General features: G+C 38.6%; 1 protein-coding gene across 3 annotated transcripts in view; it reads left to right on the forward strand.

Moving 5' to 3' along the window:
• The first annotated feature begins 2,200 nt into the window (after positions 1–2,200).
• Positions 2,201–22,791, forward strand: part of fli1 (Fli-1 proto-oncogene, ETS transcription factor) — a 31,345-nt gene continuing 10,754 nt past the window's right edge. The window contains exons 1-5 of one of the 3 annotated variants that reach the window (XM_079874885.1): positions 2,201–2,378; positions 4,675–4,762; positions 13,272–13,483; positions 13,686–13,837; positions 14,866–15,069. In XM_079874885.1, coding sequence (XP_079731011.1) covers positions 4,718–4,762; positions 13,272–13,483; positions 13,686–13,837; positions 14,866–15,069 — 613 coding nt within the window. In that variant the 5' untranslated portion in view covers positions 2,201–2,378; positions 4,675–4,717. Of the gene's footprint in view, positions 2,379–4,674; positions 4,790–9,309; positions 9,448–13,271; positions 13,484–13,685; positions 13,838–14,865; positions 15,070–22,791 lie in introns of those variants that run through there. The other 2 variants (XM_079874884.1, XM_079874886.1) reach the window with 2 other exon arrangements.

Raw genomic sequence — 22,791 nt, forward strand, 5'->3', positions numbered from 1 at the left:
ATAAATGGCCAAAATACATAAAAAGTTTTCAGTTTTTAGTTGAAAACGGTGTTGTGTAAACGGACCCTAAGTTTGTCAAGAGAGGACATAGGCCATTTCTATTGAGAACAGTTGTTTGGATATCTTTGTATTTTCATTCCTTTAACATTTGTATTCCTGTTCCTTATTGCTGATCTTGATGTGAGTAGCTACAGTAACGGTTTTAAAGCAACAAGACAATGGAATGGAAAAAACAACCATTTTCTGAGAACTAACACTGTCAATGTTTATTGTTCTTTACTCCTGTCATAAGGCATTTGGATGGAAGTGCGTCATCCAGCCATTGATGTGTTCTCAATCCCGACATCTGTAAAATTCCAGGAGTTACAGGATATATTGAGAAATAAATAATAATACTGCATATAGAGGTGAAGAAAGTAAAACTTTTCTATGTTGGTTAAAGATTGCAAGAATTTAGCATTTTACATGTTGTAAATGACAGTCAGAAACTGCAAGTAAAGTGACGGTTGCCTTCAGATATGTTTCCCGTCTGGCTAAGGTGGCAATTTCCTGCTATTGTTCAAAAGAATGTATGTGATCTTACGAGAACGTGGCGTGCTATTCCAAATGCTGTTTGTCTCAGAGTTTACGGGTTTACCTAAATCAGTCAGGTAAATTTAGACTCATGGGAAAAACTTTTTTTTTTTTTTTTTTCAATACTATTTTATTATTAGTTGTCACATTTGTATAGCAATCTAGTTTTAGGACCATGAGCTCAAACTAAATTATTACAAATATCCTTTAGCAACAACACGTGTAATCCTTATGCAATACATTTTACATTGTGTAATAATTGTTTACAAAAGCAAGCAATTTTTATGGTAACACTTTATTTTATTTACTTACTATAGTAATAACAATAAAGTATGCATTAACTAACCCTAAACCAAACCCTAACCCTATTATAAGCACATGTAGTAAATTAATATTACTTATACGTACAATGTAACAACGTCCCCTTAAAATAAAGGGTAACACTTTAATTAGTGTCCTTGTTGCATGTACTTACCATATAATAACAATAAATTATGCATAATTAGATGCAACTAACCCTCAACCAAACCCTAAACCTATAGTAATGCTAATTAATATTACAGTAACAAAATATATAATTACACTGTAACAATGACACCTTAAAATAAAGTGTAACCAGATAGTGTACCCACAAGCAACTCCACAATATGATTTGGCTACATATTTAGTGTTGTTAATTTGTAAACTACTCAGTTGCCTATATGCTGAAATCTAACCCTTGTAACGATGATAAGTGTCATCAAGCTTTCAAATCAACAGCTTTTAAAAACTGTCAGGCCTAATGTGAGAACCGCCTTCAGTTCAGATCAATGAGGAGTCTATATTAAGTGTTTGGTTCCCTGCTGATATTCAGACGTCACGCATCAGTAGATTTCCCCACTGTAAACCTGCCGCTGGTTCTTTGAAGGAGTTTTCTGGTGGAGGAAATGGAGTTAGTGAAGTGAACAGGGTCAACCTAACAGGAAAGAGACGCTTACGGGTGACGCGTGGATGGGACATGATCCTCACGAGACAGACGGGGATTCTGGGAGACATCTTTAAAACAAAATAAACTAAAACATATCGCAATAGTCAAAACATAAATGCTATTTATTATTTTAAATGCATTTTTTTCTTGTAAAAATATCACTAAGCACAAATAGCCTATATGTATTTATTTATTTTTGATTAATGAAATGGTGTGAAAGAAATAGTACGGAGCCCCTAACGCGACATTGTGGTGGGGGAAATAAATACGAGATGGGAAAAATAATAAGTCTTTCACAAATGTTTTGCGTTCAAAAACCTTTTGAGCTCAAGTTTCTCGGGGAAAGCAAAACATTTGCGAGGGGACTCAAAAGCATTGACAAATATTTTTTTCCCTCCATCTCATGTTTTTTTTCCTTCACCATGTCCCTTTAGGGGCTCCGTAACTGAATCAGCAATTGAATGAATGAAATTTGAAAACTTCGAATGTTTTTAAATGTTAATATAGGCCTATAGTGTCTGCAGAAGATATTCGGATGTCCTCCAGTAGCTTCACGTTTTACCCCCTCTCTCTCTCCTTCTTCTCTTTTATGGTCTTGCGCTCATTTCAGTCAGATTTCCCTTATTTCACGGTTCAGTGGATGTGCAGGGGTGAGCTCGCGCTTTCTCATTGGTCAGCGAGCCGCCTCTTTCCCATCTCTCTTTCCCCATTCATACATCCCTCCTCTCCTCCTCAACATTACTCACACTTATCCATGACAATCACTTTCTCATAGACGGGACTAATTATTTAAGACTGGAAACGAGTTCAAAGTTACCGAGAGACAAAGTCCAGACAGGTGAGTTTGTATGCGGTGTTTGAGGTTCAGAAGCTGAGCTTGTGTTCTTTCTGTATTTAGTTTGACCCGCAGTAGTTCAGTCGCTCTTGAATAAAAACACATGCACGTGGAGCTACTTTTTATTTTGAATTCCTTGTGCATTTTGTTATGTCGCTTCTTTGCTCTTTTCCAATGTGTTGACAGTCGAGAGAAAAGCTATTTGATGGATAACAAGCACACGCTTTAAATGCAACACTAGACGCTCTTCGGGGGAGAGACGATGCAGTTACTTAACAGTCCTGTTGAGCCTCCAGTCACTTAATTGGCCACAGATGCGGAATTCTATGCTCTTTTACCGTTTAGAAATTGGATGCATTTGGGAAAGTTTATGAGGCGAGCCCAGCCCTCGCCCGCAGGAGCCCGGGGTCTGACGCTGCGAATATAAATCGAGCGAATTATAAGACTCCTGATTTATTCATTACGGTCAGTATGTTCAGGTATCGAAATGTCAACATCTCGTTCCTTATCGCGATGACAGGCAACTGACGAATGCATTTTAATTTCCATAATTAGCGTGTTGCATATTTCGTTTATTGTTGCATCATTTGAACTGTAAAATGTGTAAACCCGTATGACATAGCATAGATGCTTTATGCACAAATTGATTTAAAATAAATGTTGTTTCAGTAGTCAAGTGCAATGTAGGCTATGAAATTACAACTAGAACTGAAAATACAAGGTGAATTTTCCCCTGCATTTTTTTATTTTTTATTTTTCGTAAACACAAAGTGACAACCTGCAGTCATACATTTAAATGACTTTAAATTACGATTGATGAAGTAAGTCGCGTTGACGCTCTGAAAAACAGAAATACAGAAATGACTTTAATAAGTTTAGTGGATTGAAACAAAACTGATACACAATGAATGAATATAAAATAATGACTGGTTTTTTTGTTGTTGTTGTTGTTGTTTTTTTACACTGATGGTTCGGGAAAGTGAGCTGACCTGGTTATCAAGAAAGGCCTAAACAAAAAAAAGTTGTAGCCTATTTATTATTATAGGCTACCGATGCAACTCATCACCGTGTTATTCTCCAAACAAAATCACCATTAAATAATCATTTAAGCCTCTAAAGAAGGATAAATACTCTTTTTAATGTTAAGGTTTGCGTTATTTCTCTTGTGTTCTGATATGGCCATCGGTTATTTTGATTGTGTTGCTGAACTGCTGAGGAATGTTGAATAATTCTAGTGCCAGTCTGCTCTGTAATTGCACGCCGAGGGAAAGGCAAAAGACACCGTCCCCGAGGTGCCCTTTCACCCGAGACTCTGTAAGCTACACTTATTAAAACGAAAAGTGTTTCAATGTGTGTCTCCTCTGGAAGTGAAGGGGCTGGGCCTATATACTGCACTAATTGACTTATCTCATATAACACATATATAAACACATCCAAAAACGAAAGAAGACCGGGAAAGAAAAGAAAAAGCATGATCTAGATTAAACGGATGCATTGTTTATATAATCATAACGATGCAAATAATAATAATAATAATAATAATTCATTATTATTATTATTATTATTAGCCTATTATTATTAATGATGGCTTCACTGCCACCTTAGCCAAAATAGCCATGAAACAGAGGCTTGTGTAGTTAATTAAAAAAAATGTTTTGAACCTCTGAAGGGATGAAAGGTAAAAGCTACAATTCTTAAAGGAATAAATGCAGCTCTGTTTCACTGTGCTCCAGTCTTGCCTCTCATAAGCTCATGAACCAGATCTGACCTCTCTGTTTAGATTGGCTGGATGTGGTTTTACGGGCTTGAAAGCAAGGTGCCCAAATATACACAATAACTGCTGCGTTGCAAATGATTTTACCATTACCCGATGCAGGTATACAGAAAATGCAGATGCATGAGTTTTATCTATGAAAACATCTCTGTAGTGGATGAAGAAATGTATTTCTTAGAATATGAGACGCATATCAATAATTTTGAGAGGAAATGGCTTAGCTAATATGCTTGTGGAGGAGAATACGTTTAATTCAGAGAAATAAATGAAATATTTTTTGTGCAGATTTGTGAGAGATATGAATTAATGAATGACTATAATGAATGAATTTCAGTAGACTAGAATCAAGTTCATTTTTAGAGCTTAAGACAATTGTATTGGTGTGGGGATCAGAATTAAGGCACAAATTGGCTTTTTGTCTAATTATTATTATTATATAGACTTTTTGTATTTGTTCATTTGTTAGTTTTGCACTGGACAAACTCTAGTTTCCTCTAAGATGACATGTGGACTTGTTTTTTGAAGGGGCCGTGAAGTGAACATCACACATTTCCGGGCTCTCTGTCCAATGAAAATGTTTCAGACCGTCCCCGACACTTCGTCTTACGTCAAGGTAAGACAACATCGTCACTACGAGCAGGTAATGTTGGAGGAAACACACTGGAACTTCTAAAATGCCTTTTTCCTCTTACAAGTTGCATGGTGATGATGACTGACGTAAAATGGTTTGTAAAAACGCAGATTCACCCCTCGTCATGTTTGACGACTGGGTTCATTTGTTTACAACACATCTCTCTAACTTGATCTGAACATTGAATGAAGGGACAGGCCATATGACCTTCACAAATGTTACTTATATTGTACATTATTGCATTTGACATGGTGCCCTTTTTTTCCTCTCTCTACATGCTTTTAAAGAATGTAAACATTGCAAATGGCAGACATCTGTTTTTTCATGAACTAGGTTCGACCAAGCAGGGAAGTTTCCATTTATTATTCAAACTCGACCTGTTTAAGGAATCTCTGATGGGTTTGAGTCCACTGTATAAGCCACTGAACACATTCAGACTGACATTGATTATGCCACTTCTACTGAATTTCTCTCTTTCTGATACAAACATGGTTTAATACCTCTATATGAAAGGTATTATCACTGTTCATTGTTTTAGAGGCTGAAATTGGCATATTTGGATGGTTATTTATGGCAAAGTGCCACAACAATAACTTAAATGTATCAGAAGGCTTAGTGCACTGCATACAGACAGAGCCATGAAAATGAAGTATTGTGCCTGCTAAAGTCATTCATTATATCTTTACAATCAGCATACTTTCCAGAGCCGAGTTGTTATGTTATGGAGACTTATTGCCCCCCTGCATAAGGGAGCTTTTCATGCAGACGCTATAGTTTGTGTTCCTCCACAGAGGGCTGCGTTTCACAGTCCCACGAACAGTCCTCGATTTGTTTCGAGACATTAGCAGCGGAGGAATGTTGAGGGAAAAACTTCTCTTTGAAATCCAGCTTTCTCTCCACAGACTGAATAATAAATAGTACAGTGCATGCAGCAAGAAAGAGCCTTTGAGAAGATTCTTATTATTATTATTTTATGTTTGTTATTTTTTTCATTTTGCATTTATTCTTATTTTTTAACAAGTAAACAAGTGTCTGTGTTAAGACAGTCTTCTCACAAAACCAAAACTAAGTTTTTGTTTTGGTCAAAATTTACAAATATTTAACAAATGTGTTCCAGAAGTAACCCATTTCCTTCACATTTCCGGGTTTCTCAGAATCGGAAGTCGTAGTTCGTAGGAAACTTCTATAGCGGTGAATGAGAGACTACCTTAAAAAGTGTTCCCATTTGCTCTAATAGCAAAATAAAAACTTTTCACAACTTTCAAAAAGAGGGGAAAAAATAGAGAGAGGCTGAACACCCTCACAGAAGCATTCACTATGTTATTTATTTATTTTTGTCATTTGATGCAAAGGTAATATAATACAAAGTAGCGTTATAAATGTAGGCTACATACATACATACAAATATATATATATATATAAAATAAATTTGAGGATTTATGATTTATGACCGTTAAAACGCGTCATCACAGTCTGTGAAAAGGGTCAGCCAGTTAAACGCTCAGATTTGAATGTTGTTGCTGCCGGGCAGAATTTGAGCGGGAAATGTATTTACCTCAGCACGCCTCAAGAAAGGCAAGTTTCAGAGAAATATTCAGCCTCATTCAGGCGAAGCCATGGGTTAAGGTTTTTGTTTGGTTAAGGCCGGGCGAGACTGGAGCTTTCCAATAAAAATAAATCTCAAATTAATTATGGCCCGGGGCTGGAGGCCAGACAGTTTGGTGTTGTGTGCTGCAGTCTCTTATTTTTTCGATGTGCGTGTCATTCTCAGCGCGTGAGAGGAAAATGGGCTCGTGACGGTCTCGAGCAACCTGAGAAGCACCACGCCATTACCGGTAATCTGTGTCGAATATTTGTCTAAAAATCGTAAGATAGATAGATAGATAGACAGATATGGTATATTGGCTACTTGTAGATCAACCTTTAGTTATGTAATTGTATGGTCGAAAGTCCGTTTACCACCAGAGGAAGCCTCTGGCCTCACTTTGGGTTAGTCTTACTCAGGCACTTCAGGGTTTTTCCAGTAGCGTTGGGCCACTGGCTTCCCACAGGTCGTGGTTGGGAGAAATGCCTGGCTGTCAAGCACAAGCGTCGAGCCAGATGTTCTGTGGCTCACTACATAAACCAACATGCATTTGTTTATTGGCCTTCCAAAATGTTTGTTACCGCTGGACTCATAATGACCTGGGCAAGTGCCACGCGGGAAAAGAGACTGATTCTTTTTTTTTTTTTTTTTTTTTTTTTTTTAGGTTTAATGATGCACCTCTTGGATATGTTTTCTCCATAAATAAAAAGTAATTTATTTTGGACTTGTTATCATTACATCTTGAAAGTTGAAAACACACTGTATCTTGGAAAGAACCATGGTTTAGATAAGCAGATGCTGTCTACATTGTGGATTTCTAGAGCAAGATAATGTCGTCTTCAAACGATCTACAAAATGTTTGCTCACTACAAACGCGGTTCGTAACTTTGAATGAAACCACTGTGTTCGCTATTTATCTGATATATAGTTTAGCTTCGAGTAAAGAGACGTCTCATTTATAATAATCGAAATAGAGACCATAAAACATAATTATACTGTCATTAGTGACCCCTCTCCGCCAGATCTCCGTCTCGTCATGCGCTCAGAGATAATGGTGTTTTAATTAAAAGAATTGTGGAGTCTAAGCGGCCCCTCTAGGGAAACATATGTTTCAGCTATCAAGTCCCACGCTCTGTGAAAATGATGTCCACCCTTCCACTGCAACGCGCATACACATGTCCCAAAACCTGATATGATGATCCAAATCTGCATTACTCAACCATAATAGCCTATTGTAAGGTTAGTTCCGACTAAAACCCAATTCCTCTCCTTCGCTTTGTCAGATCTCTCTACTTGTCTTATATCCCCCACTCAATCACGAATGCAGAACACAGAAATTGATAAATATATGCCAACACCGTTTATTTGAATAAAAGAAAAATCAGGGTTGTTTTGTGCAGGAGAGAGGCACAGACTCGAAATGGTTAAACAAGGTGTCTCCGTTAATTACTGCGCAGGCCTCAGGCAGGAGAAGCCTTGACCCCTAGCAGGATCCAGATGTGGAGCTCTCGAGGGGGCCTCCCCGCCCCCCGACCCCCTCCCAGACCCCGCAAACAGTGCAAGTCAGCCGGCGCAGACTCAGTCTCGCTCCCCGAGGCTTGGCCCTCTCGGTCAGGGGGTCTCAGGATCCGGGGGTCTGGCTGCGCGTCTAGAGTGTGCTCGGTAATATGTTATAAAAAAAAAAAAAAAAAAAAAAAAAAAAAAAAAAAACCGTAGGGGTGGAGATTCACTCGCATTTTTAGAGAATGGTATACAAAAAACAAAAACACACACACAAAAAAAAAACAAAAAAAAAAAAAACGCTGGGTTGTTTTAACATGTTTGGGTCACATATGGACAACCCCAACCGTTGGTTTACTTTTTTTGGTTGGTTGGTTGGTTTGAACTTTTTTGATTTGTTTAACCCAACGGTTGGTTTAAATGTTTTAATCTGTTATTTTTTTGGTTTATTTATGTATTTCATTATTTTAAAATTTAAACCCAACCGTTGGGTTTTGTCCATAGTTGACCTAAACATGGGTTGAGACAACCCAGCATTTTTTTTTAGAGTATAATATTTATTCAAATTAGAATTTTTGACACAACATATGTTTAAATCGTAATAAATAATGTCTATTTCAATCTTTTCCCAGAACGAAAGTAAATAATTACTGTATAAATATTGTCTAGAATAGAGACTGTTCCCCTCATTGCACATGAAGACATAAAAAAAAACAAAAAAAATGTGAGGCCATGTGCTATTGATTTGGTGAAATGTTGAACAGCAAGCACTCGAGAGGTATAGCCTCTCTATATGATCCATATACAGCCAGTGTTTCTGGAGAAATGCTATGCGTGTGCATTCAGAAGCGCGCACACGTGTGGAGCAGACAGACTCGACGCTGCGGGCTTCGCTTTTATTAATGGAAACCCATATTAGCAGCGAAAGAAGTTCGGACAGACTCGTCACATTCTTCACTTCACATGGGTACCAACTCGCGTTTCGTTTATAGCGGAATAACGATCATAATATTATCCCGTTATGCATTCGATTAAACCTTTAGCCTATGACAATAACTATCTGCATTAATGGTCAAAAGTTATTATTTTTATTATAATATTTTTCTATCAGCTTAGTGTTTGTCCTTTTTCTTTTTAGAGTTTTATTGTTAATAATTATATTTAACATACAGTGTTTCTACCAGATCGATGTCTATTTTAATGTTGGAAAAAGCGCAACAAACGTAAAGAGCTGGCATGCATTCTGTAAATATTTCCAGGCAAAAACATGTAAAGGAAAGAAACACTATTGTTTTGGTGTCTTATCTTCTCGGGACAAATATCCTGCTTTGGGTGCCGTAATGAAGGCAGGGCCAGTGACACACACATACACACACACACACACACACACACACACGCACGCACGGCTTCCTTCTCAAGCGCAGTGACTTCACTTCCCAAATTTAGAGGAAAAAAACCATCCGGCGAAACTGTCTCTGTCTCTCCGCCACATATCGGGGCTGGAATTAATTCAGACGCGTGTCATGTTTGGAATATTGTCGGGCTCCACTGAAAATTGCGCAAAATGGACGGAACTATTAAGGTAAGAGCGGAGGAGAGGGATCTTTCTGAGATGGACAGAGTTTTGGGAGCTTGTAGTCTGGGACTTTTCAGCCGCTATGAGTTGCGCTTTTCCTCTTCTCTCTCTCTCTCTCCCTCTCTCTCTCTCTCGCTCTCTCTCTCTCTCCAAGTTTCCTTTTCCTTTTCGTCGAAACTTTGTTGAAAGTTGAAAACTGTAGCGGAGGATACGAGCGTTCAGACGGACTCAACGCGCACTCTTGGACGCTCGTAAAAACGCACGGGCTGTTTATGATGGAGTAAAGATGTTTCGTCAAGAAAAAAAAAAAAGAAAAAAAAATCATAGCCTAAGTTTCGTTTTAAAGATTAGAATAGCGAACGTCCGGTGCTCGACGAGGCTGCTGTGAGTTTTCAGTATATCGTGGCGAGCGCGCGCGTGTGTGTGTGTGTGTGAATGCAGTGCAGTGGTTTATATAAATCATAAAGCTTTAGGCTGGAGATGTGGCTGCGCAATTGGAGTGGCACCGTGCCGAGGTTTTCCAACCATTCATATAGTTCAAAAGCCGAGCCCACCCACAGTAAAATATTACTCCACGTTCTTTCCCTTCTTCTGATAACTGATAATAATTGCTATAATGCGCTTTTGAATGGGTTGTGTTTACACAAAGACTACAGTCCACAAAGTAAAAAACAAACAAACAAAAAAAAAAAAAACCTTGCGCTCTACTTGGAATAATAAGTGATGTGTGGTCCACGCCGCTGCTCTGTGCATCTCGATATTTAGAATAATCTAGCATGAATTTTTATATTTTTATTATTTTTAAATGGATAATCCCCATATACAATCTCCGATTAAAAACAACTATCAATATTTGAATTAAAATGGTATGAGCATCAAATAAGGTAATGATCACTGATTAATTGTGGACTCTCCTCTGGAGGGGAGGGCTGCACATTCAAACACTCCTTTTTTTGCGGTCATATAAGTGGTTTTGGGTGTGGTATATGTTTGGGGCTGTACACATTATGCTTGTTTTAGATTGTATCATGTTAAATAGAGTGTTTCGATTGCAGTGGGGTGACTGAGGACAGATGGAGGATGATTTTAATGCTGCCTTATAGTTCAAAGGGCATACAATTATTGTTGGAAATTGTATAGCATTGAGAAAAGAAGTGTATGTTATTGTATGATAGTTGTTGTCATTACTTGTTAATATAGCATATTATTATTAGTAGTAGTATTATAACAATTCCAACATATAATGAATTTCTATGTACTTTACAATTGTAGCTACTTATCTTTGGAAATAAGCTTAATTTGAATAAATTATAATCATAACTCAATTTAAATAACATACTGATATATTCTGATGAACACTCATTTTATGTAAGTTATATATATTTATATAGGCTATATATATATATATATATATATATATATATATATATATATATATATATATATATATATATATATATATATCAAAAACACAGAAAAACAGTTATGTTGTGAAATATTATTGATTTAAAATAATGTTTTTTTTTCTTGTAATATACTTAAAAATATTATTTATTTGTCTGATGCAAAGCTGAATTTTCATCAGCCATACTCCAGTCATCAGTGTCAAATCATTGCATGAACATTATATATATATATACATACAACATATTTAATTGAAGTCCTGCAATGGCACTACACTAAACCTAACCTTTCGACTTCAAATGAAAGTAGTGTATAAAATACAACTAATATAATGTGTGACCCGTAATTATCTGGAAATGTAGTCATCAATTATTCGTTTTTCTAATTGCATCTTCTTTAGCATGAATTTGTGTGTTAGTCGTTTGGAATTTGACTCCGATAGCTCTCTTGATTGATTTTTAACTGTTCACTTTAGTCGACAATGAGGAGGGTGTCTCAATCCATGGGTATTTCCTGCTGCACACAATCTGGTTTCCTGTCAGGTTTCCTTTTCCTCCTTAAACAAAAGACAGGAATGGCCTCTGTATAAAATAGCACTGTGCTTTTAATGTGTCTGCACATCCCGACCTAATGACGCATCTTGTGGGACAAGCAATGGTGATTGTGGCTATTCAATTTCTCATATGCAAATGTTGAAAATAGCTTTTTCTAGAGATAACTTCTAATATAATACGGCTCACTATAAATGTACAACGCCGAACCAGTGTAACCCTGTGGTTCTGGATGGTTTGAGCGAGCCGTGCAGACACGGCCAATTTATGGCTCAAGGAAATTGGCACCTTTGTGAGTATTTTAACCTCATTGTAAGAAGAAGCTTGCACTTGTGCGCTGACCATTGCTTAGCACTCGATTTCACAGAGATGAAGGAATTTCGCCTTTTGACAGGCCTGTCTGTACGTATGTACGAGCGTGAGTGTGGAATTAGATTTTCCTATTTTTACAGCCCTCTGTAATCTTGGGAAAGACTGACTGCCAATCATGAATTATATGGTGGAGGCTGATATGTCTGCGTGTAAGTAACGTGTAACAGTCATAATAGCAGCTCTGGCCTTATCTGGCAGCGTGAAGGCATTCCTTAACTCTGCCATACTTATCATGCCACCGGCCTGCTGCTGTGGGTCGCCCCGATACTGTCCGCGGGACACTGATCAAATTGATGACGACTGTCAGCAAAGTTAGAAAAAAAACAAGATCCCCTTAGCCAGAGACGGAATGGTTAATTGTAAAGCATACATGCTTTATGGAAAGTATGTTTTGATTAAAAAATGCCAAAGAGGAAGCATTATTTTTTTATCGAACAGTAGTCCAAAATCACCCTCTGAGTCTACAATGATGTGAGTCTTTTAGCCTAAATGTTTGTTTTTTTTTTAATGGTGAATTTTCACATTTATTGAGTATAAAGTTCAGTGAAAGTTGAGAGTTTTACAGGTGTTCGTGACTGAAATAACAGAGGGAAATCTAGGCGACCGATTCGAGATAGTCTTCATAAAACTGAAAGAAAGCTGAATGGAGACGATCACGTGCACGTGTAGACGCGGATCTCTCCAGAGGAGCCTGTCTGCCGCGTTTGTTTTCTTTAATAAAACTACATCACCCCAGCTGAGCGCCTGCAACGAGAGCAAATGTAGAAGTGACCTTGCCTCTGTTCCGTCTCTCATATGAGTCATGAGCAAGAAATCTTCTGCTTATTGAAAGTCACATTTTAAAATTCTTCCCGAAAACAAAAAGGTTTAAAAGTCAAAGTTAAGTTTTTCGGTTGTGTTTTTTTTTAATGATAACTCTGAAGTAAATGGCTGAATTTTGTTATTATTATTATTACACCCATAACGCTGTGAAGTCAACATGAAATCAAAATATGCGACCTTATTTACTTTTCCAATGCACATTCCTGATTTTAGTGTCCACAATTCATTGGTGCAAATTATTCCATGATTTTTTATTTATTTTTTTTTCAAAACACAATACATTTCTCCATCTCTGAAACATGACATCACAAATCCCTCTTTTTTTTAACTCCTCCCCTTCAAACACCTGACTTCAGTCTGGTATGTAGTTCCTACTCTTCACAATCCCATCAATGCCCAGTGGTCCTTTTTTACATTTTTATTTTTTATTGAATATGTCAATTTGTCATACTTTATGTCAAATAAAGTACAACTGTGTTTCATGTTGACTTCACATATTTAATATATGAAAGCAATCAATTGCACTGCTTCGTTTGCACTCAGCATCTGTGTTTCTAATGCCCTTCAGCAAGAAACAATTTAGACATTTGTGTTGCTTGATTACACACGATGAACTGAAAGTCATTTGTCATGTGCTTTAATGAGAAACAGTGATATAGCTTTGGCTCTACGATCCTCCAGGAGGCGCTGTCAGTGGTGAGTGAAGACCAGTCTCTGTTTGAGCCTCCATACGCTTCTGCTGCTCCTTTACCCAAGACGGACATGACTGCGTCCGGCACACAGGATTACGCTCAGACACACAAGATCAACCCTATTCCTCCTCAGCAGGAGTGGATCAGCCAGCCTGTGCGAGTTAATGTCAAACGAGAATATGACCACATCAATGGATCCAGGTACCTCTTTTGTTAAGACCACTATTCTGTGTTTGTCAGAGTTGTTCTGTCTGAGATGAGCATTAGTAAGCAATAACCTCTCTCTCTCTCTCTCTCTCTCTCTCTCTCTCTCTCTCTCTCTCTCTCTCTCTCTCTCTCTCTCTCTCTCTCTCTCTCTCTCTCTCTCTCTCTCTCTCTCTCTCTCTCTCTCTCACCCTGGCAGAGAGTCCCCGGTGGACTGTAGTGTGGGTAAATGCAATAAAATGGTGGGTGGGACCGACACATCTCAGATGAACTATACTGGCTACATGGATGAGAAGTGTGCTCCGCCTCCAAACATGACAACCAATGAGAGGAGAGTTATCGTCCCAGCAGGTATTCATTGTTCGTCAGCATTAGGAGTGTAACGACACCCTCATGTCACGATTCGATACATATCACGATACTGAACTCACGATATGATATTATTTTGAGACTCCAAGACTTAAAAGGTTAACAAAACATGTACTGTTGATTTAAAATGCTAAATTTGGTTTTACATTGTGTGTGTAAATGAACAGGCGTGGACTTGGAGCTGAAACCCAAAGCACAGGACAATAGAGACACCAGAATAACAATATTCATGATTCTGAAGCTGAAAATACAGAATTATTTTAGACTAACATGTTTGCACTCTGTCACTGACTAGATGTATTTAAAATAATGTAGGCCACGTTTTACTGGTAGCATAAGATATTTGGCATTATTAGGACCCACACATATTCCCCCATTGCATTATTATACATTATATGATTTTTTTTTTCCTCACACTGGAATTTTTATTTTGAGTGAACTATCCACGATACATATTATTGCAATTTTTGCATTGCAATATATTGTGACATGATATATTGTTACACCTCTAGTCAACATAAATCAGTGTACAACATCAATACCAAAAAGATATTAAAATAAAATAGTTGAATATCAAATGTTCAGTTCTATTAAAGATGTGTAAGCTGCACCAAACTGAAATTATGTTTCCAAACATAAGGAAGCCAGCAGTGGCCATGCATTATTGTTATTATTATTATTATGTACTTGTTTTCTTGAGATTGTGATTGATTTTCCTCATAATCCCAATGATTGTTATATCTGGAGAAAATAAGATAATGATGCATGACCTTTGGATGTTTGGAGTCATAACTTTTGCATTTCTGTTTGGTCCCACTAATGTTGCAGAAATTATTACTTAGTTTATCTGAAAATGTTTCTGTACACCAAGATCTGTTCTCTGCTTTAGTGCTCGCTTTAAAACAGTTACTGTCTTTTCACACTGAAACCAATGAAAGCTGCTTGTAAGCCATATCTAAACCTTGAGTCTCCAGCTAATTTGTGGCTTTATTTTGTGTTTGCCATTTCAGACCCTTCTCTCTGGTCTCCGGACCATGTGCGGCAATGGTTAGACTGGGCCATTAAAGAGTATGGTCTTCAGGAGATCGACACAGCCATGTTCCACAACACAGATGGAAAAGAGCTTTGCAAGATGAGCAAAGAGGACTTCCTGAGACTTACCAGCATTTATAACACGGAGGTCCTGCTCTCACATCTCAATTACCTCAGGGAAAGTAAGTCCACCCGGTTTATTTTATTCGATTGAGATTGGCTAGTTTGGGTCTTTCACTTTTGCTGCATTTCTCTTAGTGGGTTTGTGCGCCTACAAATGTGTTAACTTGTTTTATTCTATGGCGTGCTTTATGATGTCAATATATATTGCAACATATCTCAATCACAATATTATAATATTGTTGTCAGAAAAAAAAAAAAAATGGTTGTACCATTTCAAAAACTTTAGGGAATTATAGGGGATTTTGCTCTAGTTATGGGAACTAACCACTAGGGCGTTCGTCCGAGAACTAAATGTTCCCCTAGTGCCATTTTCCTGGTTGCATTCACACTGACAGTAGGAACTCTGAAGTGATGTAAAGTATCATACGTCTAAGTTGATCTTAGAACAATTGCCACTAATGGTCTCTACGACCAACTTAGGCTTGACGATGCTTAGACGATGCTTTTGGAAAACGCAGCCCTGGATGTTGTGCGGGACTTTTATTTTGACGGCGCTGAGATCGCCAGAGCACACAATGCTCCCATTCTCCATCTTCATTAGTTTTTTTGATCTAATATTAGACTGGCAAGCCAGACCTACATCAAGATCACCAACTCACCATTGGCACGGCTCAATCCGAGGGGCGGGATAAACTGTTGTCTCTCAAAATCCCTCTGCACGCAATAGGATAGCGCTACAACTAATCAGAGCAACGAAGAAGGCTAGTTGGTATATTAAACTTTTGCCGTATCCAGTCGGCAAAACTCCGAACACATCTTCCTTTTTTAAAAATGACTGAAGTGCCGTTCTTTGCTCTTTTCTCAAAGAAAAGCTTAACTCCAAGTCCTCCAGAGTCGCGGCCAAAGCCGATTCGAAAGACTGTTCGCCAGCAGCAGCCGCCATTCTTTGTTTTCAAGTAGCAGGGAACCGTCACAACTCTGTCGTCATTATGTTAAGCCCGCCCCGCCTACTCTATACACGATGTAATTGGCCTGACTAGAGTTTGGTTTTTCCAGCTCGAAAGTCAACGGAGAGTTGCTAGACCACACTGGCTGCAAAATAAAGTTTGCTGCCGCTAGGGTGCGTCTAGATTTCTAGGCTAATCTAATATGCTATTGGATAGAATTGTTAAACAAAGAAAGTAAACGGTATACAAAAAAAGTAGTATAGCGTTTGCCATGTGATTGATGACTGATGGCGTTAGCTGAGCAGAAATATATTATCATGTTTCGCTTGGTCCCTTCAAAGTTGCTTCCTCGGTAGGGTAAAGGTTGAGAAGTGCCTGGACTTCAACATCGGCCCATTTATCGCTGTTTTCCATGTGTGTGGAGTAAATGTATACCGTAACTGTGTTTACACTGCTTTTTAAAAATGGTGGGTGCGGATACGTTCGGGCCAATCATCGTACACTTCCTAAAAAAGGTGTTCCTAAAATCGTTCCGAGTTCCTGCGTCCCAAAAAAGCTGGTACTTGCGCCAGTAGTTATAGGAACTATGAAAAGGTTCCTCCAGTGCCCCTAACATGTGCCTTTAAGGTACTAATATGCACCCTTTAGGGGTAAATAAGGAACAAAACTGTACCTTTTGAAAGAATACTGCCCCAGTGACAGCTTTTGTACATTTTTAAAATCTCACACTAGTTGAAATGGTCTGACTATTTTTGATGACAGATTGCATTAATAACTTCAAAACAAAACCAGATTAATTGCAATTTCATTGAACATCACTCCAAAGCCTTTTTTAGAGCAGCGTTTATATTTTGTTTATGACTATTTATGAAGTGCCAAGCAACTGACCAATAAATTGTTTCCAAACTAGTTTGAAAAAGCTTGTATTAATTGCACCACAACAGTAAAAAGTTTGGAAGCGATTGTAACTGTTTAATGCGTGACTATCCATGCGACAGATGGAGCCAAAGTGGTCTAGTTTATTCCACATGGTTGCTGTCATTGTTTTTGACCACGCCGTGGCACAGTCACTCAAACCACACTGAGATCAAGTTAACAACAATATTTTATAAGATAGTTTGCACATTACGCTCGCTTTTATTCCACACGAGCGTTTTAGTAGGGAGAGCTCCTGTCTCGCTCCACCTGCTTGACTTTTACTGGACGCATTTGGTTTGGCAGAGTCGCAATGATTATGAATTTCAGCAAGCATCCCATCCCGAGCATCTCCCCCTGAGTGCTTTGGGCCTCAGACTTCGAGAGATGAAGCCCAGGTGCATGGCCTCAGGAGACGAGGCCCATGCTTGCACGCTGTTGCACGGGAAAGTTTATCCCTAATTTACAACAGAGGCATCTTGCCCCATTTCTCTTCCAAGGGATTTCTTATGTTATTTCCCTTCGTTTCTTTGGCAAGAATCCCGTGGCTTTGGCGAAAACTAAGTCCACTCATCCACTTGAATACTTCAGTGCCATCTATAAGCGAGATGTCGGGAGGACACGCCGCATCTGTGCGTGGACCGTCGCTTTGTTTGCACGAGAACCGTGTCGGTAAACAGAAGCTTCGCGTTCTCTGAAGGGCCGCGTTTAGATGCAGTTTGCTGGGATGGTGAGAGCAGCTGGCCCGTCCAAACATTATGACAGCAGCTCGCCTCTGAGGTGGGTGGAGTCCCAACAGGGCCGAGTGCTTAAAAACGGTCCTTAAAAAACAGTGATGGATTCTGCTGTGAGGTAATGGGAACTTTATTCCGTGGGTGTCAACGGTTTTGTGCTGGTGGCCAGGCTGTGGGCCTGCATACACACTCGCAGTTTAACAGAGAGCCATTGTGAGTCGTAGGGCAGATCCCGGCCTGTCTGCGAGCTGTCAGGTGTTTTTTTTTTTTTTTTAAGAGAACTGGGTTTTTGAGTTTTCATTAGGGACGATTGCCTCGGGACTGAGCCAGAGCTTACGCGCCGGGCATTGTGGATCTGCCTTCTGCTGTTTCTTTGATTTAGCCTGTGTGTTTTGGAAACAGAAGAAAAAGTTCGTAATCCTCCACTCCACCATTTGTATTGCCTTGGAAGGCGTCCCGAGTGAAAATCAAATAATAATAAGAGAGATGGTCTTGTCCCATCTACCAGAGGCTATACTCGCTCTCCGCCAAAAGATATTTGAGTTCCTTTTACCTGTTTGTGACTTTATAAGGGTTAGTTCATCCCCCAAATGTAAAATTCTGTCATCATTTACTCCCCCTCATTTCATTCCAAACCTGTTTTTTTTTTTTATTATTATTTAACTTTCCTGAACACAAAAGGAGATATTTTGAAATACAATTGATGTCAGTGTTCCCAAAGCAACCCACTGGACCCCATTGACTTCTGTATGAAAAAAAAAAAAAAAAAAACAGGATCCCCTCAGAAATATTCCTTTTGTGTCCCAGAGAGGATCAATAAAATCTCACATAATCTGATATCCATGGTAAATAGTAAAAAGGAAGATGTGGCTGCTTTACTGTAAAAATACACAGGAAATGTATGTCAATTTATGCTTTTGTTCACTGTAAATTATAAGATGACTTGTTCTTTTTCACTTCCAAAAACTGTTCATTTAACAGTATGTCTCATTGGATATATTACAGTTGTCTCCGTATAGAGTAAGGCAACTTAACAGAAATCATTTTTACAGTCTTTTACCATTAAGAGTTGAAACATTCTTCAAAATATATACAGGCCAGAGAGTAAATGATGACAGAATGTTCATTTTTTGGTGACCTATCCCTTTAAGAGTGCCATGTGTTATGTAGTTTACATGTGGGAATGTGTGTACATGTATGTAGGACCATATGTTTAACTTTCTTTTGAGCCCCGGGGCTCAGGGTTAGAAACCAGAGATGATCATGTTCCTCTTGTAACACAAACAAACACAATCACAGCCCTCCACAATAAAGCCAGGCTGGATCGGTCTGGATCCGCAAACACACGCACACACACCCTGTTTGCCTCGGCCTGCTGCGTGTTTCCGCTCCCCGCCGTCCGCGAATGTGACAGTCCGCAGTGTAATAGTTTCATACATGTATGTAGATGCTGTGGTGAGTCTGATTAACATTCCTGTGTGTTATTAAGTCTACACACAGCGGAGCAGGGCAGGGACGGGCACCGCCTCTGGTCAAACTGCAGGCAAACACTGACTCATACAACACACACACACACACACGCATCATAACCAGCCGAAGATGCAGAGCTGGTGAATATGCTCAGTGTTTGATATGCAATATGCATTGTGTTTGGTGATGCTGAAGCTCAATGGTGATGATATCTGTTGAAGGTTTTGTTTTGACTTCGCAGTTGGTCAGTTATTCAGATTTTATTAGCGATCGCCGCCCCCTCACCAATGTGCTTTCAATTTGACTGCAATTTGAGAATTTGTTGGAATTTCATTGCAGGAGGGGAGCGGTGCTGAACTGCTGCCTTTAGCTCAACTTACACACTGTACAGACTGGAAAGGTGTGTGTGTGCATGTGTTAGAACGCTTCCAGGAGTAAGACTATATATGCACAGAAATGCACACTTATGCTCACAAAGATGTGATGCTCTTGTTGAATCACTTGCAGCTCTTCTGTGTTTTCAGTGACTGAATTCAGTTTATCTTGTTTAATTAAAATAAAAAAGGGGAATTTTCTGGTAGTTGTGTTAAGGAAAGAAGCCTTGTCAATTATAATGCTGAAATAGTAGGAGTTTAGCACAATCTTTTAAAAAGAATATCATTAAAATTGTGTTTTTAATATCATGGAAACTTCCACAGTTTGCATATTAATCACAGGCTTGTTTGATATCTAGAACTGAATTGAGAACGCTTAATTCAAACTCTAATTCAATTCCTACATTTTATTAGTTTTTTTTTTTTATTGCTTACACACTAAAAGTGGTACTTGAGGTCCACTTACTCATATATCTTTCAGACCAAGTCTGCAAAACTGCAAGCATATCTGCTTTATACTTAGTTTGCAATTGCAAACTACAGCTCTTGTGTTTCATTTAGAAAACACTGCCATAGATAGATAGATAGATAGATAGATAGATAGATAGATAGATAGATAGATAGATAGATAGATAGATAGATAGATAGATAGATAGATAGATAGATAATAAAATAATAATAATTAGATACTCGGTTAAGGTGAAAGGGAAATATTTCAGTAGTTTTTACCTACTGGTTATACCACAGTTTCATAATCATTAAATTAATGGTTTTGTTGAAAATGTTATAAACCTTTTTTTTTTTTTTTCTTGAATTTGAAGTTTAAGTACTTGGCACACTGCACTATTTTTTTTTTTATATATATATTTTATTTGTGATTCTCCTCTCTCTCTCTCTCTCTCTCTCTCTCTCTCTCTCTCTCTCTCTCTCTCTCTCTCTCTCTCTCTCTCTCTCTCTCTCTCTCTCTCTCTCTCACACACACACACACAGTTGCTGCTGGTCTGGCTGTAGTTATGAGACAGACTGGTCACAGTGATAATTCAGAGTGGGACATTCAGAGACCGTTGATGGTTTACACAGACCATAAACATATGAACAGCCTATTCTCTCTCTCTCTCTGTTTCTCTCTAGCTCTCTCTCCCTTTCCCACAAGCTTTTATTGATCTGTCCTCCATTTGTGGTGGATTATCGCTTATGTTGGATGTTTCAACACCTTCGTAAATAGTGTCGTGGGATTGTGTGCATCTCTGGATCTTCATTTCTACTGAACAGCTTCTGGAAGATTGAGTCATAACTTATAAAGCAGCTCAAAAGTCTGGGATTAAACCTGAGCGCTGTTGTTGGCTCACATCGGCTGTTCTTCTGTTTTCTGTGCTGATGAGTTTGCGCTCTATGTTATATGTGTTGTGTGATGAACACTAATGCAATGATCCTAATTTTGATCATGCAATGAATTTAAAATTTTATTTAAATTTGAATTGAGGTAGCAAAGAGGATACCGAATTGCAATTTGATTGTGAATGTAAAAAAGTTGTAAAGTGAATTGGGATGGAGGGATGGATGGATGGATGGATGGATGGATGGATGGAGGGAGGGAGGGAGGGAGGGATGGATGGAGGGATGATGGATGGATGGATGGATGGATGGATGGAGGGATGGATGGATTGGATGGATGGAGGGAGGGATGGATGGATGGATAGAGGGATGGATGGATGGATGGATGGTTGGATGGATGGATGGAGGGATTGAGGGAGGGATGGATGGATGGATGAATGGATGGAGGGATGGATGATGGAGGGATGGATGGATGGATGGATGGATGGAGGGAGGGAGGGAGGGAGGGAGGGAGGGAGGGAGGGATGGATGGAGGGATGGATGGATGGAGGGATGATGGATGGATGGATGGAGGGATGGATGGATTGGATGGAGGGAGGGATGGATGGATGGATAGAGGGATGGATGGATGGATGGATGGATGGATGGATGGATGGATGGATGGATGGATGGATGGAGGGATTGAGGGAGGGATTGAGGGAGGGATGGATGGATGGATGAATGGATGGAGGGATGGATGATGGATGGATGGATGGATGGATTGATGGATGGATGGATGGATGGATGGATGGATGGATAAATGCTGCAACAGATTGAACACAAAAACAGTGCTTGTAAAACTCAGCTGCTGCTTAACAGAGATTTGTCTTTATTTTTCCTATAAAAGTTTCTCTCTCTTTCTTTCATGGATTTGTGGGGGGTTATTTTAGTATAGGAACAGCAGTCTTTGATTGCCATGTGCGGATCGCACCCCACACAAAGCCTGCCCTGTTCTGTGGCCCCAACAGCAGCGCTCAGGGGGGTTTAGGGGCCTGGAGGTTAAAATATGTCTTCAATGCGCTCTCCTCCCCCGTAACAACACACTTACACACACTCGCACGTATATTAAAACACCCTACCATCTTCTCTGAGCTGATCAAAGACGAACGACAAATATCACCCCTTCCTTTTCTTCATTCAGAAAAAATAATGAATCCCTCCTTTTGCATCTGCTGAAATCCCAGCACTTGAACCATCAGCTCTCCGTCCGGAGAAGGAAGACTCGTGTTTTGCCAGTGCACTTTTCCTTCTGTTTTCCTTTGCGCTGATTTATGAGTTAAAGCAGCTAAAATTAAGAGAGCGCTTCAGGGACGGCTCACTGGAAACACTCTCAGACTGCACATGAATGCCTCTCTCTGTGCGAAGTGTAGATTGTGTTTGGATTGTAATGACAAAACCGAGGAGCTTGTGTGAAGAGAAATGAATGTTGGGAATCAATGATAGATGTCTGACGCTTGATTAAGTGCCTTGTTATATAATATGCAATTAGATAACTTGTTACAATGTAATTACATAGTTATTACATGTTTATACACTTCAAAACTAAGACATAAGCTTAATAGGAAAAATTTTCATGGCCAACATTTTTTTACAAATGCTAAATTTATGCAAAAAGCATAACATTAAATATATATATATATATATATATATATGCTTTTGCATAAATTTAGCATTTGTAAAAAAAAATGTATCCTGTGAAAAAACATGTATTCATCTGTTCATCCATCCCTCCCTATATATATATATATATATATATATATATATATATATATATTATTCTTATGTATTTTTAATTTTTTTTCATAGAATGTAACTGAATTTGATTTTGTTGGCTGATTTTTTTAACCTCACTAAATTGAATAATAATTTAATATTTAAGAGTGGAATTATTTTTTGTTATTAAATTGTGTTTATTATATAATTGTATAATAGAATATAATAGATGTTTATTATAGTATAATAGGTGT

This window comes from Squalius cephalus (genome assembly GCF_949319135.1).
Source record: "Squalius cephalus genome assembly, chromosome: 6".
Classification (NCBI taxonomy): domain Eukaryota; kingdom Metazoa; phylum Chordata; class Actinopteri; order Cypriniformes; family Leuciscidae; genus Squalius; species Squalius cephalus.